We start from the raw sequence: 15,596 nt of genomic DNA on the forward strand, positions 1-15,596 counted from the left end.
GATACTAATGAGGTGAAATCACCCACTTATCTTCCAGCACTACAGTAATATATCTCCCTAATACTGCTTCATCTCCAGCTTCTATCTTACAGTGGAGATGGTCAGAATTCTGGATTGCACGCAGATTTATTGCAAATCGTATGCAGCTAGGAAGTGAATTAATCAACTGCACTTCCTGTCTGAACTATAACGATTTCATAGACCATCGCTAGTTTGCAGTACAAAGACTGCATAAACATTCAGTGAGATACAACCACTTCTCGCAGAGGTACTCCAGATAACAGAATTTGTAATATGTTGCCAACTAATGCTGGGAATACAAGGTTCATATTTTAACTGATTAGATGGTTCAATAGATAATTTTCGACATGTCCGATCTCCCTTTTGATTCTTTTGCCGTTTGATTTCTGATAGAAGTGAATGGAAAAAGATAAGAAAAACAAGCGGAAGAAAAGAGAATCTAATGCAGAATCGAGCAGCAAAAACGTTCGAGAGCAGAAACGCACCGTGAATTCCCAGCATAATTGTTTAAGGCTCCATTTTCACTTGGTGCAAATCCTGGACACGAACGCACACAAAACTTTCATTAGGCGCAAGGCTGTAGACACACTATGAGCGCTTTCTGAGAGCTTTTCTGACCATCAGAGTGTTTTTTTTTAAAAAAACACTGCCATTGATTTGTTAAAATTGCCGCAATTGCAATTTTTGAAAGACAATTTTACTGCAAGTCAATGGGAGCGTTTTTTAACAGACGCTCAGAAAGGCTCTGATAGTCATAAAAGCTCTCAGAAAGTGCTCGTAGTGTGCCTGCAGGCTCACAGCCCATTGAAAATCATCGAGCCATTTCCATCTAATGCAGCATACTCAAGATTTCATTTTTGTACGTTCTCTGCTCACGTTTCACTGGGGGGGCCAATGAATTGTAGTTAAGACACTCCAACCAGTCATTAATGCTATAGCTATTTTTGAGAAACCGCGAAAAAGCAGATGACCTAGGCATACACGTTTACATGTGACCACATGATAAGCGGATGACCCAGGCATACTCGTTTATATCTGACCTCATGATAAGCGGATGACCCAGGCATACATGTTTATGTCTGACCTCATAAGCGGATGACCCAGGCATACACATTTACATCTGACCTCATGATAAGCGGATGGCCCAGGCATACATACATCCGACCTCATGATAAGCGGATGGCCCAGGCATACATACATCTGACCTCATGATAAGCGGATGGCCCAGGCATACATACATCTGACCTCATGATAAGCGGATGACCCAGGCATACACGTTTACATCTGACTTAATAAGCGGATGACCCAGGCATACACGTTTACGTCTGACCTCATGATAAGCGGATGACCCAGGTATACATGTTTACGTCTGACCTCATGATAAGCGGATGACCCAGGCATACACGTTTACATCTGACTTAATAAGCGGATGACCCAGGCATACACGTTTACGTCTGACCTCATGATAAGCGGATGACCCAGGTATACATGTTTACGTCTGACCTCATGATAAGCGGATGACCCAGGCATACACGTTTACATCTGACTTAATAAGCGGATGGTCCAGGCATACACGTTTACGTCTGACCTCATGGTAAGCGGATGACTCAAGCATACAGGTTTCCATCTGACTTCATGATAAGTACGAGTTTATGTCTGACTTAATCATAAGCGGATGACCCAGGCATACACATTTACGTCTGAACTCATGGTAAGCGGATGACCCAGGCATACGAGTTTACGTCTGACCTCATGAAGACAATTCTACTTGCAGCTGGAATGACATCGACAAATCCTTCAGTATCTGCCATAGCAAAGAAATGAACAGCGCTACTTAAAAACAGATGAGTGCTTACCTGCAAAAAAGTGCACACCCCACTCATGGGATTCAAATACACAATGAGCATACACATGACCTGTCTACCACTTGGAGGAAAGACTTCTTCGACAGTGGGAGGGACAAGTACCTAACAAATTGCAAATTGTTAGCGGAAACTAACATCCTCCAAGTGGTAGACAGGTCATGTGTATGCTCATTGTGTATTTGAATCCCATGAGTGGGGTGTGCACTTTTTTGCAGGTAAGCACTCATCTGTTTTTAAGTAGCGCTGTTCATTTCTTTGCTATGTTTGATTGATTTATTTCTGGTCAGCTGCTCCCACTTAATAGTTTTCCTTTGGTGTATATGCAGAGCCTCTGTTTGGGTTCAAGGTGCGTTTGCAGTTTCTGGGGGGGCTCAGCGCATCTCTGAGCTGAGGCCATTCAGAGGCGGCCTGGTGATGCGCTGATCCCATTTTTTTTTTTTTTTTTTGCGCCTTCAGTATCTGCGCTCAGTCCAGACAAGAAATCTGAAAAATAGATCTTGTGATTGAATTTAAAAATAAATGAAGTCCAAAGTAAACAACGGAAACATGTATAAGTCTAATTTATTATTAAATTACATAACAAAGCTTTCTCCTTTATTACAGACAGAAATTGCACATTAGGTGCAGAAATGGGAAAATAATTACAAGAGCAATAAAATATAATTAGTTTCAATGAGCCATCTGTAAAGCAAATAAGAAAGTGCCTTAAGAAGGGGAAGGATATATACAGGTGGACACTTTGGGTTTTGTAATGCTTTAATAATATATGCTGGGCTTTTTGAATAAATTAAGGTCCTCACATTCCTAATGGGGAGCGCACTCATACCAACAGACATTCAATAGAAAGAGCAGACCATTATATGGTGCCTGGCTGACATGTCTCATGTACTGGGTTTTTACTGCCATATACCATAATGTGGGCGGTGTTTAGGACAACCACACCTGACATACTGAGGGAAGAACAAGCTCAATCTGTCCTGTCCTACAGCAACCAATCATGTTCTCTCTCTGCCTTATAAGAGAATCTGATTGGTTGCAACTGGGAAACACAGCCCAGGATACGTTTCACAAAACTGAGAATTATCCTTTAGAGGAGACGGAGTGAAGCCTCCAATAGCATCATTCTCTGACTCTTGCCATACATGCTAGACATGAGTAAGTACTATTAATTCATTTTGATGATGAATCCAACCTGTCAAGTGTGTTTGTGTTTATTTATAGAATGCCGACATCTTCTGCAACACTTTACCGAGTACAAAGTTGTGTTGCTAACTGTCCCACTAATCGCTACCAGTCAGTCCAATGGCGTCAATACATTACTTGATTTTCCGTCGATTGATTAAGCGATTGACTTTAGAGGGCGATCAACTACAGTATGGTTGATTTGAAAGTTGATCGACTAGTGGCCCACACACTACAAGCGAGATCTCTTGTGATTCCCCTTCACTAATTGTTTGGAACGATACTCTGAAACCAAAAATTCATTCTGTGTCGATCAAAAAAATCATGTGAACAGTAGGCGATTCCTTACGACTGATATTTTCCATCCTGCCTGATGGAGTACATTGGTTGATTCAACCAGCTATCATCCAATTTCTATCAATTGAGCAGAATGGAACAATATTAAAGAGAACCTGTACTGAGTAAAATTATTTAAAATAAACACATGAGGTAACTTCAAATGAACAATACATAGTTACCTTGCCATCAGTTCCTCTTAGAAGCTCACCATTTTCTTCTTACAGTGATCCCTTCCAGTTCTGACAACATTTTGTCAGAACTGAAATATATCAGTTGCTGTCAGTTATATATCAGTTGCTGTCAGTTACAGGTGAGAGGAGAACTGATGTGTCCATGTTTCCCTATGACTCAAGTGGGCGATGTTACAGTTTAACTGTGTGCGGACCAGAAAGCTGTTATGGTGTAATAGGCATATTCAAAATGGAGGACGGAGAATTCCATTGGTCACAGTGGACAAACAGGACGCAGGAGAGGAAAAACAGATTGAGGAGTAGACTACACGGGAGGTAAGTATGACTTGTGTATGTTTATTTTGACTTTTAATTTTCAGTTCAGGTTTTCTTTAAGTGTGATCCCAGTTATTGTAGCAGGTAAGGGCTTGATTCCATCTGCAACGTAGGTGGCCGTGCGTCAGCGCAGCTCTGCGCTGCACGTGATCCCTCCAGAGGTGGCAATAAATGAATGGGATAGCAGTGCCAATGCACCAAAATGCGTGCAACCATGCGCTGCGATTTAGTGGTGAATCGCAGCGCATGAATGGAGACACTAGACAGCGCAGTCTATGCACTTCCCGATGTCCCTGCGATCGCTTTCCCAAAAGCCTGGCTAAAAGCGCGCTATATGGAAACGAGCCCTAAGGCTTCCTTGGCGTTGTATTCCACAAGGTTATAATTCCTAGAAGCTATTTAGCTGCCAAGGTTTAAACAGCATCCAGTCCCTCATAGCTACCAAGCAAAACCCAATTTCCAGCCTGCTGTTAGCTGCTGTAGGGTGGATTTCTCGTGGATTGCTGCACACTGCTCTAAATCACGCCTCTTCCAAACGGCATCAATACTTATTGGACAGCATTGACATATTGCCTTTCTGACCGCTGCACGATGCTCAGGTCTCTGGTAAGAACATAAACTGCACACAGCAAAGCACCATCCCTCTCCAATTCACAATAAAAGAATATTACAGCATTTTATACAATATAACCCGCTTTTATTATGGACGCAGGCAGATGTAACGCAATCCTGCTTTCACATATACTACAGTACAGTTTGATGCATTAGCATGTACCATGTAGGGATAGATCACCACACCAACTCAATTACCGCCCCAAAAGCAAAACAGGAAGTACACTGAAGCACGGCTAATAAAAATTGATCCCTCCATCCCAATTTAATTTTTTTACTGCTCTGTAGAAAGCTCTTTAAAAAATGCCTTTGCAAGCTACAGAAATGATTAATGCTCTGTATGTATAAGGTGCATGCTTGAATGTTTTGGTCAGGCTTTCTCAACCAGGGTTGCTTGGAACCCCAGGATTCCTTGAGGACATTGCAGGGGTCTCTTAACATTTTCCCTCCGAAAGAAAAAGTATATGTGATGTGCAAAGAACATTATCATACGCACTGTACACTTTTCTCATGTAAAAGCCTGCAAGACATAATATTTATGTGTACAATACACACAACTAATGCCTTTAACCTAAACCACAGATCACCAGTGTCAGTGCGTCTCATAGGCTACTGCAGACACAAGACAAACGATGATCAAAAGCTTTCACTTATGATCATCAATGTTCCAGGATTATGCAAATTTATACAGCTTAAAAATGAACCAATGAAATCCCACCTAGGTGGAATTTGAGTGGCCTATTTTCAAGCTGCATAAATTTGGAGACAAAATTTGAATAATCCTGCTTCAAAAACTTTTGCATCTCACTGACCATATCTAGTCAGCAGCATCACTTCATGGCTCCTCTACAGGCTTTTAAAGTGGAGCTACGGGCATGGATGGAATGTCAGATGTGTCCATATACTCATGGGAAGCCTTGCCCCTCCCCCCCCCCACTACGCTGTGATTGGTGCAGAAATACAACTTGGTAGCTGGAAAGAAACAATTATTCATACAAATCTACTTATGTAAATAAGATTTAACAAGTTACAACTCTATTTTCAGAAGTGTATATCTCTGATGGTCCGTAAAGTGAAACAGAATAAAAAAAAAATCAGTCAATCTACATGTAATGAAGGCAGTTACCTACATAGGAGTTAAAAGGGAACAAATTAATAAACTGCAAAACCTTTAAATGTATTGGCATAACTCTGAATTCTCCGCAGGCCCTTGTTTGGCTTTACCTACATTGAGGACAACTCTAGAGCAGTCAGGACAGCTATTGCTCAGTTACCTGCCTAATATGCCAATAATCAAACTCCCCTCCCAGCTCCTGAGTGTGCATCAGTGCACGGTCTATGGCGTTAAAGCTAAACTGTGGAAAAAATGTGCATGTAAACCTATAATGGGTGCAAATAAGGACTTGTCTGCTGGCCTGCACATGTATTCAATGAGTTATGGGGCAAGACACACACAGGAAGTGTGTTCTCTGCTTTGCCTTTGTAAGTTTACATGAGATTGACGGTTAAGCCCCGCTGAAATGATTGTCCTGTTTCCAACTGTCATTTGTACAGTGCTGATTTTCAGATGAGACAAGAATGGGTCACCAAGATCATATGACTAGAAGTTATGAAAGATGGACAATGGGCGTAATTTAGTAGGACAGGATGAACTCTAATCTGAGACTCACACCACACACAAGAAATAAAGCAAAGAAAATGATGTTGAAGCCAGATATGAAGCACTGACAAGACAGCAGCCTGTATAATGTTTTCACAGATTTGCATTACTTCACAGGATCTGCGCATTGGTCCGCTTACAGTTTTGAGGCCTATGGCTGCTCACATTCCTCTTTGAGCAAGGCTATTGGATCCTGTTATTTGCACCGCGGAATTACACAGGTACCAGGCTAGGCAGGGGACAAGCAGTAGCTGTTCTGTATAACAGGGCGTGGCAGGAGGGGGATCTTAGCTCCAAAGCCACGCTACAAGTAAGCAAAGCTTTGTTAAAGGAAAATCGTTCCCTGTAAAGCAGGGGTCTCAAACTCAATTGACCTGGGGGGCCGCAGGAGGCAAAGTCAGGATGAGGCTGGGCCGCATAAGGGATTTCACAATCGCGGCGCATCGCCGCCTCTGCCCGCCCCTCTCACTCTTCCTTCACAGAGAGGGGCGGGGAGAGGCGGCAATCCGTGCGGCGATTGACGTCAGGAGGGGCAGAGCTGAAAGCTCTGCCCCTTCCAGGAAATGCCGGCGGATTGCCCCCCGGGCGATTTGGGGGCTCTGCAGCCCTTGTTTAGCGGCGGGGATGCGGCGGATTACTTGGGAGCACTGAATCGAACTATAAGGAAGCTTTTGCCGGCGAGGGCCACAAAATATTGTATCGAGGGCTGCAAATGGCCCGCGAGTTTGAGACCCCTGCTGTAAAGCATACCTGAACTGAAGGGAATATGAATGCTGATATGTTTACTCCCTTTTTAAAGGACAACTGAAGTGAGAGGTATATGGAGGCTGCCATATGTATATCCTTTTAAACAATACCAGTTGCCTGGCATCCTGCTGATCTTTTTTTATGCATCAGTAGTGTCTGAATCACACACCTGAAACAAGCATGTGGTCATATTTAAAACGATACCTGTAACGACCCAAGGAAGAAAAACTGACATACTCACCTAAGAGGAGGGAAGGTTCTGGGCCCCTTATTAGAGCCTTTGTGGTCCTTTCTCTGTCTCCTTGTTCCTGCCAGGCGCCAGTAAGTACTCGGGTCTATGGACTTGCATGAGTGCAGTACGATGATGCTCCTCTTCAGAAGTACTCAGAGACCTGAAGATGTAGCCAGCAGATTTGTATGGGGCCTGGGGGAAACGAGGAGACCTAGAGGACTCTAAGGCACAGGACTCAAACACAAGGCCTGTGGCCCTCCTTCCCATTTTATGCGGCTCCCGAGAGCTTCCAATGTCCATCATTGTAAGCAGCAGACGAAAGACAGTGCACTGCCTTTATGTCTAGAGGAGCACACCAGTTAGAGTGTTTCTGACTGTCAGCTTGAGCCGGGTTCCAGCAATGACTCGGGAGACACCCCCTAACAAAATTGGCATTGGGCCTCCTCCTTGGATCCAAACCCTTCTCCCCCCAGCTGGTAAGACACACACCTTTCACCCCAACACCATCTCCCCACCTTACAGAGGAGCGCAGCACAGCAGTGTAATATTTACCTGCTCCAACGGCACATTGTCTCCTCTGTTCTTCCTGGCAGTGCTCTGTGCTTCCAAATGTCCTTCTCCCGATGACGTGGTATTCCTCAGGAGGCAGAGTTATGCAGCATAGAGCATGTGGTTAGCAGGAAGATAAGAGGAGAACTGAAGCAGGTAAAACTGCTCCACTAGGCTACTCTGCAGAAGGGGGAGGAGCAGGCCCTCCACCGTCTCTATAGTTACTCCACTTAGTTTGAGGTTGTTCAATAAATATTAAATCTTAATAAACCAATTGGCCCACGACTTACACTGTGTTTTAGATTTTGGCTCCTCACGTAATGAGTCTGACACCCCCACTCTAAGGAATCCAAAACCTTCCCTCTTAGGTGAGTATGTAACTTTGTATTCCCTGGGTAGTTACATGTATCCTTTAAGTCAAACAGATGTTTGACATAATGTTTGATCGGCATGCTTGTTCAGAGTCTATATAACAAAGTATTAGAGGCAAATGTTAGCCTCCATATCTCACTTCAAATGCTCGTTGTCTTTCTGCCAAGCTGATTTGTTTTTTTTTTTGCAATAAGCATGTAGGCGATGGAGTCAGAACACCGAATCTTCATACTCATTCTGGGCATGAAGAGGTAAAGTATCACTTTCAGACAAAGTAATGCTCATACTCCTCCTCTCAGTTCAGGTTTCCTTCATATCTATGAGAATACAGCCCATCATTCATTCAGACATAACCAAGTGTAGCCAGCAGAGCCAAGTGGATCCACAGACATTGTACCTTGCTAGCCCAAGATTACAGATTTATTGCAGGTACCTCTGGTCTGCACATTTTGCCTTTCTTCCAGCTTTCACATAAAAAGGATGTTAGGATTACTGGTCCTTAGAGGTGCCCTTTCACAGCTCCTAATTACAGATATCAATCAGCCACTCTTCAGATACACTATGGATATAGATAATGGTTAAAGGACTATGACTATGTACAGCCACTGAACAGCACCCACAGATGCTGCCAGCACTATAAATTGCCAATATAAAATGTAAATTATTCCTGGAATACCCAGCCTCCCTTATGTACAGGAACAGGTGGTTAGTGCACAACTGCACCTCTCCTTGCTCTCTCTCTCCTGTAGATGTTCCCTCCAGTTTGTGGCAGAGTCTGTACAAGTTGTCAATGGAAAGCATAGAGCAAGAGCAAGATAGTGCAAATTCCAATAATGGCGCCCAGAATGAGAGAATCCCGGCGCTTCCTCAGGTTAATCCTCTGGATGAGGTTGTTGACTGCAGGAAACCGATCTGTGCAACTTGATTAAGGAAAGTAACTAGCAGCAGCCGAAAACAAACATAACAGTGGTAAACAAGACAAATTATAACCATAATATTCCTTCCCTTGCTAGATATATAAGCAGAAATATGAAAAGACATTAACGGAACCATCTCCTGTATTTAATATATGCAAGAAGATCGACTGTCTCCAGGTATAGATCTCAAAGAAAAAGAGCTTCTAAAAGCGTAATGTGTACCTGATGCGACATGATGTTCCTTTTCTTCTTTTTCTGACTGAGAGTTAATTTAGGTATGCAAGTGACAGTTCATCTCCAGTCCAGTTTTTAATCCAACAGATTAATTTTCTAAAAAGAATTTAAGATAGTATTACCCTTGGTTGGGACCAGATGGTCATAACGGATCAGATATGTCTGTCCAAATCTGGTGGTATCTGTTGTAACTGACATGTCATAGATAGCAGGGTATGACCAGTCTGTGTTCCCTGTGGTGTTAGGAAACGATCAGGACGAGACTATGCAATCTATTACCGCAATGGAAATGTGAACAGATCCTACACTAAAAACAGAAGCCATTGAGATTTCCGTTGGTGTCCATTGCAGAAATGGTTAGATTCTGGCATATTGTGTGAATTTTCCTAAGGAAAGTTATGACTGGCTGGCTAAGAAGAAAGTAACTTGTGTTGGCCGGTTGTCCTTCCTTGGAGCAATTCTCATAGGTACTAACTAGTGATGTTAGCTGCGAGTAGCTTTGAGTGCGTAGCTATTCGTAATCAAAATCTAGATAGTGCTGTCTGTGGCAGAAAGGAGGTCAACTTACCTATGCCGCCGCCTATAGCCGATGCGTTCAAACCCGGAAGGAGGAAGTAGTGTAGTTATGTGGACTGCGAGCGGAACACATCAGCTATAGACAGAGATTTAAAATTTGATTACGAGTAGCTATGTACTCCCAGCTAACATCTCTAGTACTGACCACTGCGTAATGTTAACACCCAACACCACCTGCTGTTGTGGAGATGCTCTGAACCAGCCTTCTAGTCAGGGCTGTGGAGTCAGTACAAAAATCATCTAACTCCGACTCCAGCTCTTCAGTTTATGAAACCACCGACTCCAACTCCAGGTGCCCAAAATGGCTCCTACTCCTCAACTCAGACTCCTTAGTCTTATACTTTCCAGGGCTGTGAATTTGGTACAAAAATCATCTGACTCCTCAGTTTATAAAACCACCAACTCAGACTCCAACCCCAGGTACCTAAAATTGCTTAGACTCCACAGCCCAGTTTCTAGTCATCACAATCTGAACCTTTGCAGAGTTATGTGCAGTGGAAAAAGGCCCTTACTCAGGTTTTATATTTTTCCATATTTCCAGAACATCAACTTTAAAGAGTGATTGTTGCCATAGTAACAAAATAATCAATGTTATTTGCTGCACCCATAAGAGGCTGATCACTGACTTCACCTGCGTCTCTGTTTCCTTGTATTGTGCCAGTATGCCTTATGAAAGAGTATATAGCAGCATTAATGTGCTTACAGCATACTCCCTGTGGTAAAGGAAGAGAAAAGTCTGGAGCCAGCAGTACAGCTACTGAAATATTAAGTACTTTTCCTGGATCTCCTCTCATTACCGTGTACTGTAGTAATTAAACCTATGACACCTCTCCATTGATCCGTCTGTACATCTCACCATTCATGAACACAGGGAGGAAGAAATTAGCTCAGAACTGAGGGGAAATAACAAATCCTAACAATTATAGAGTATATTTACACTGCAATGCCTTCTTTATGTCACACCGTGATACTGTATATAAAGCAGGGAGATAATAGGTTGACGGATAAAACCTCATGCAGACATGACAATCCTGAAATCCAAAACCATCAGCACAGGCTTCCCACATCTTCCACACTGTATTCACCAGGCATAGCATTGTTTCCCTGCGGAGGGAGGCCTCCTGCAGCTCGCACAGTGTGCTCATCTGTACAGGGATCACTGTACACTGTCACCACCATGATCAGATCTGAGATTACTAAAGTACAGCCTATACTCTACTTACTATAAATTACTTAAAGAGACTCTGTAACCAAAAAAACCTCCCCTGGGGGGTACTCACCTCGGGAGGGGGAAGCCTCCGAATCCTAATGAGGCTTCCCCTGCCCTCCTGTGTCCCACGGCGTTCTTGCTGCAGCCCACGGAACGCACATACGACAATTTGTCGCGTTGTGCAATATTTACCTTTTCTGGCTCCAGCGGTGGCTCTTCTGATGGAGATAGGCGAAAATAGCCAATCTCCGTCGGGTCCGCATTACTACGCAGGCGCAGGAGACTTGCGCCTGTGCAATAGAGCGGCCCGACGGAGATCGGCTATTTTCGCCTATCTCTGTGCAGAGAACCGGCACTGCGCCTGCGCTGGAGCCCGGAAGGCAAATATTTACATCCACACCATTCCGGGAGGATTTTCTCCACCGCCGTGGGACACAGGAGGACGGGGGAAGCCTCGATAGGATCCGGAGGCTTCCCCCTACCGAGGTGCGTATCCCCCAGGGGATGTTTTTAGTTATAGTTCCTCTTTAAAGCAAATCGGAAGTGAAAAACTGATCAGATAAACAATTGCATCTACAGTCCTACTGTTAGGCCTCGTTCACACAAGGTACATTTTTGTGCGCATTTCAGAGCGCATTGTGCTGTGCGTTCTGCAAGGTATTGATTTTCCTATGTGATTAAATGTGCCTGGTTCACATCTATGTGCTGTGCTGAGCTGAGTTACAAAAAGGTAGTGTTGCATGCATTTCTGTGCGCACATCAATGCAAGTGAATGGGTGTGCTTTTTTTAGCGCATCAAAGAGAATACAAGTGCATGTGGTTTTTTTTTTTTTTTACCCCTTAATGAAAAAAACAAAACACGTTTTAATTTGAAAACAGATCTTTATTGACAACTGTTACTGCTACAATAAGCAAAACATGCTTAAAAAAAGCTCACCACAATGCACTGAAAAGCGCACTAAAGCTCGCACAAACCCATGTGTTTTTAAGCATGTGCTTTTACACGTTTCTCAATGCACCCAATGTGAACGAGGCCTTAAACAAGGTTTACCTGGTATCTCAGTCTTATTTTCCATTTGAAGCGGACCTGAGCTCAGAACTTCCTCTCTGCATAATAACCTTAAAAGAAAAATATTTCCTGTTACTGCAATAAATCTGCAGGGTGTCTACTTCCTGCTTTCATGGAAGCAGACAGTGTTAACATCCTGTGTTTACAAACTAGCTGATCTGCCGAGACAGCCAGCTGAAACATCTGAGAGATCAAATTACAACTTGTTCTTAGTCACAGATGAGGGGGAATTAGACAGGCTGAACTCTCTAAGTACATACAGGGTGCATTTCTATATGTTTTCGTTCAGTCCTGTGCAAGAGTTCAGGTCCCATTTAAAAGCAAATCTGAAAAGACGCTGAAAAAAAAAAAGGTTGCAAACTTGCCTATGGAGAGGGTAGGCTCGGGATCCTATAGACCCTTCCTGGTTCCTGCTCCGTGCCCTTTTTCCACTGCTGCCCCCTGTTAAAATTCAGCACTTGTGGGACTCGCGGAAAGCTTCAGAAGCACTCCGTCACACGGACTCCAGAAGGCCTATTTGACCAGCTAGTTGTAAAACTTCAGTGGGGAAACAGTGGTGGAACACGGTGTACTGCGCATGCGACCACATGCAGCGCATGTACAGTATGCGGCGACTGAAGAATGAGACCAGGCGGGCCAGCTGACGCTTGGAGGATGGGGAGGAAACCAATGGGGGCTGAAGGAGGTCCCAGGTAAGTATAAATGCTTTGTTATTTTTCGTAACCGGTACACTTTAAGAATGGGGAAGGATGTAATTTCAACGCCTAACACTGCTGATTAGCAAAACAAAGGAGGCCCGAGTGACATAACAATGATATGGCAGATTCAGTTAGTCTGCTAATTAAGCTTTAATTGCTTTGCTAGGTACACACTATGAGATTTTCTGGCAGATTTACTATCAGATCGATTATTTTCAACATGTTCATCTGATCATTTTCCAATCGATCTCTGACTATTTTCCAATCCCTTCTATCGGAAATCAGATCGGACATGTTGGAAATAATCGATCTGACAGTAAATCTGCCAGAAAATCTCATAGTGTGTACCTAGCATTAGATTTGGTCTGTATAGATTGTTGCAGCTCTTCTGGAATTCCAGGATAATTCTCCAGGTAAAGACCCAGGCTGTACATAAATAGTGTTTTTATATATAAAGTGGCCACACACCCCTCACAAACTTAGGATGTGGCTTCTGTGAGGGTATCTGGCCTATTCATAATTTGTGTATTCCTTATAGGCTTATTTTGAGAAACATCATTCCTGTCTATAACCCATCAATTTTGTTATTAGTGTCTGCATAACTAACATAGGCAATCATCTTCCTATTCACAAGATTGGAGGAGGCAGACCGGTCCTGGCCGTATGCCTGGAATTTGGCATTTAAGGTACCACGACTCATACTTACCACTAGCATCTGTAGGAAAAAAAAAGGCTTTATAATCTGATTTCTAAGCATTACTATTTAGGCACAAAGTGCTGCATAAGGATACTGGCCAAGGTATTCATTCGGCTCTGTATGGATTTCAGCAACCCCCTCTGTGATGTCATGTTTTCTTTTGTTGCCATTGCGATGCTGTCAAAACACAAAAAGAGTGCTTTATTATTTATACGGGATGAATTATTAACCCGACGAAAAGGAAAAACAAAGAAAAATTATCATCATTTACACAGACGCGAACACAGAGAATTTCCCCCCGCAGAGGAGACAGCCAAGGAGAAGTAATCCTAGCTGGAATTAAATAAATGCTCGGTAAATAAATGTAGTTGCCTTTTAGACTTCTATTTCTTCATTTAGGATAGATAATTAACAAATTTATGCAGACTGCTTGCTTGCAGCCCTATCTAAATGCCACCGCCAACATCAAACAAAGGAACTGCTGCTGTGAACATAATTCAGCTATGGAATATCCCGGTTATGTGTACAGTAAGAATAACGTATCAATGCAAAGCCATGCAGCTAGATAAACACTGCGGTAAAATGTAAACAGTCATTGGAGTTCATAAGTCCCAAATTCAATGCAGAGGATAGGCTGCAAAGCTTTAAAGCCCTACTAAACCTAGAACAGAACAAACAATCAGGACAGTGAGTATAAACATTGTATGGAAGCAAGGTATATGCGCTTGGAACTACAGTACAGCATGTTTCCTATTTGAATTCCAGCATCCCTACAGTACAGTTGAATTTGTGTGTCTGCTACTCTATGTGAACAGATGGACTTTTAGTTCACAGGAAGTAGGTGGTGAGTAACTGTAAGACCTCAGTCTTTAAACAGGAAACTATTGAAGTCCTAGAGGTCTTAAAGTGGACCTGAACTCTTGCACAAGACAGGAAGAAAACAGAGAAATGCACCCTGTATGTATTTAGAGAGTTTAGCCTAATTCCCCTCATCTGTGTCTAATCACAAGTTTTAATTTGATCCTTCAGTGGTGTCAGCTGACTGCCACAGTAGACAGGCTCATTTGAAAGCACAGGATGTTAATATGTCTGCTTCCATGAAAGCAGGACGTAGATGCAATGCAGATATATTGCAGGATTTATATCAGCTGTAACAAAGAAATTTTTTTCTTTAAAGGTTATTATGCTGTTGCGTATCTTTTAGAGCGGAGAGGAAGTTCTAAGTTCAGGTCTGCTTTAAAGGGAACCAAGCGCCACCTGGTTTCTCAGGAGCTGCCTGGCTCTTCTACTGACCATATATGCTATTGCTCCGTTGTTATTGCCTGATGAAGCGGGATCAAACCTGCGAAATGCATTGCATATTTGGAGTTCATAAATAAAATATATTGACTGTCTTTACTACAGTCGTTGTGTGTCTACTTGGAGGAGGTAAGTCCACTACTACCTCCTCTATTTACCAAGAATTTGTTTTTTTTAAGCTCATTTAGCTTCCTTTTATCCTTTTGGCGCCTCTGTTCTCCTGCCTAATAGCTATAGAAGCTGCCATGCCCCCCCCCCCCCTTCTAGCTGCCCATTATTTATCCAGCGGAAGGTGTGAAGATAGCATCTGTGACTTTTCTAAACTCTTTGAAGCATAGTTTTCTACATACCCACCCACCCCTGCTGATGAAAGCCTTTGCTTGCTCTCTGCTGATGTGTGCAATAAAATAATTACATCAGTACTTATCTGCCTGAAATTTCTGCAGTCACGCAGGCCTTGGAAGAAGGGTAAAAAGCCTCTACTAAACTTTTAAATGTAAAAAGAAGAGGTAAAATTGAAGTTATTTTTAATAATGTGCCAAATTACTGGTATGCATTTATAATGTGTTATTGAGATGCTCTGGGTGCTAAAAATGGTGCCTGGTTCACTTTAAAGAGGAAAGCAGAATTTGGAATGAGCAAATAGTTTTTAGCAGCTGATCCAGTTAACATGTAGCAGCATTACCGTTCATAACTGTTCATTAGTTGATAATGCTGACTTCTACCTCCATGGAGAAGCCAACTTGCATGTTAGGAGAATTTTTTGATCATCGGTATTAAAGTGTACCTGTCTCTGAGGAGTAATGATCTA

The 15,596-nt window shown here is 42.8% G+C and overlaps 1 protein-coding gene across 2 annotated transcripts in view; it reads right to left on the minus strand.

Moving 5' to 3' along the window:
• Nucleotides 1–2,430: 2,430 nt before the first annotated feature.
• Nucleotides 2,431–15,596, minus strand: part of GOSR1 (golgi SNAP receptor complex member 1) — a 136,335-nt gene continuing 123,169 nt past the window's right edge. For both annotated transcript variants that reach the window (XM_068270311.1, XM_068270310.1), the window contains exons 8-9: nt 13,581–13,663; nt 2,431–8,997 (exon numbers count right to left, since the gene is read on the minus strand). In XM_068270311.1, coding sequence (XP_068126412.1) covers nt 8,873–8,997; nt 13,581–13,663 — 208 coding nt within the window. In that variant the 3' untranslated portion in view covers nt 2,431–8,872. The remainder of the gene's footprint in view (nt 8,998–13,580; nt 13,664–15,596) is intronic.

This window comes from Hyperolius riggenbachi, chromosome 2, assembly GCF_040937935.1.
Source record: "Hyperolius riggenbachi isolate aHypRig1 chromosome 2, aHypRig1.pri, whole genome shotgun sequence".
In the NCBI taxonomy this organism is placed as follows: domain Eukaryota; kingdom Metazoa; phylum Chordata; class Amphibia; order Anura; family Hyperoliidae; genus Hyperolius; species Hyperolius riggenbachi.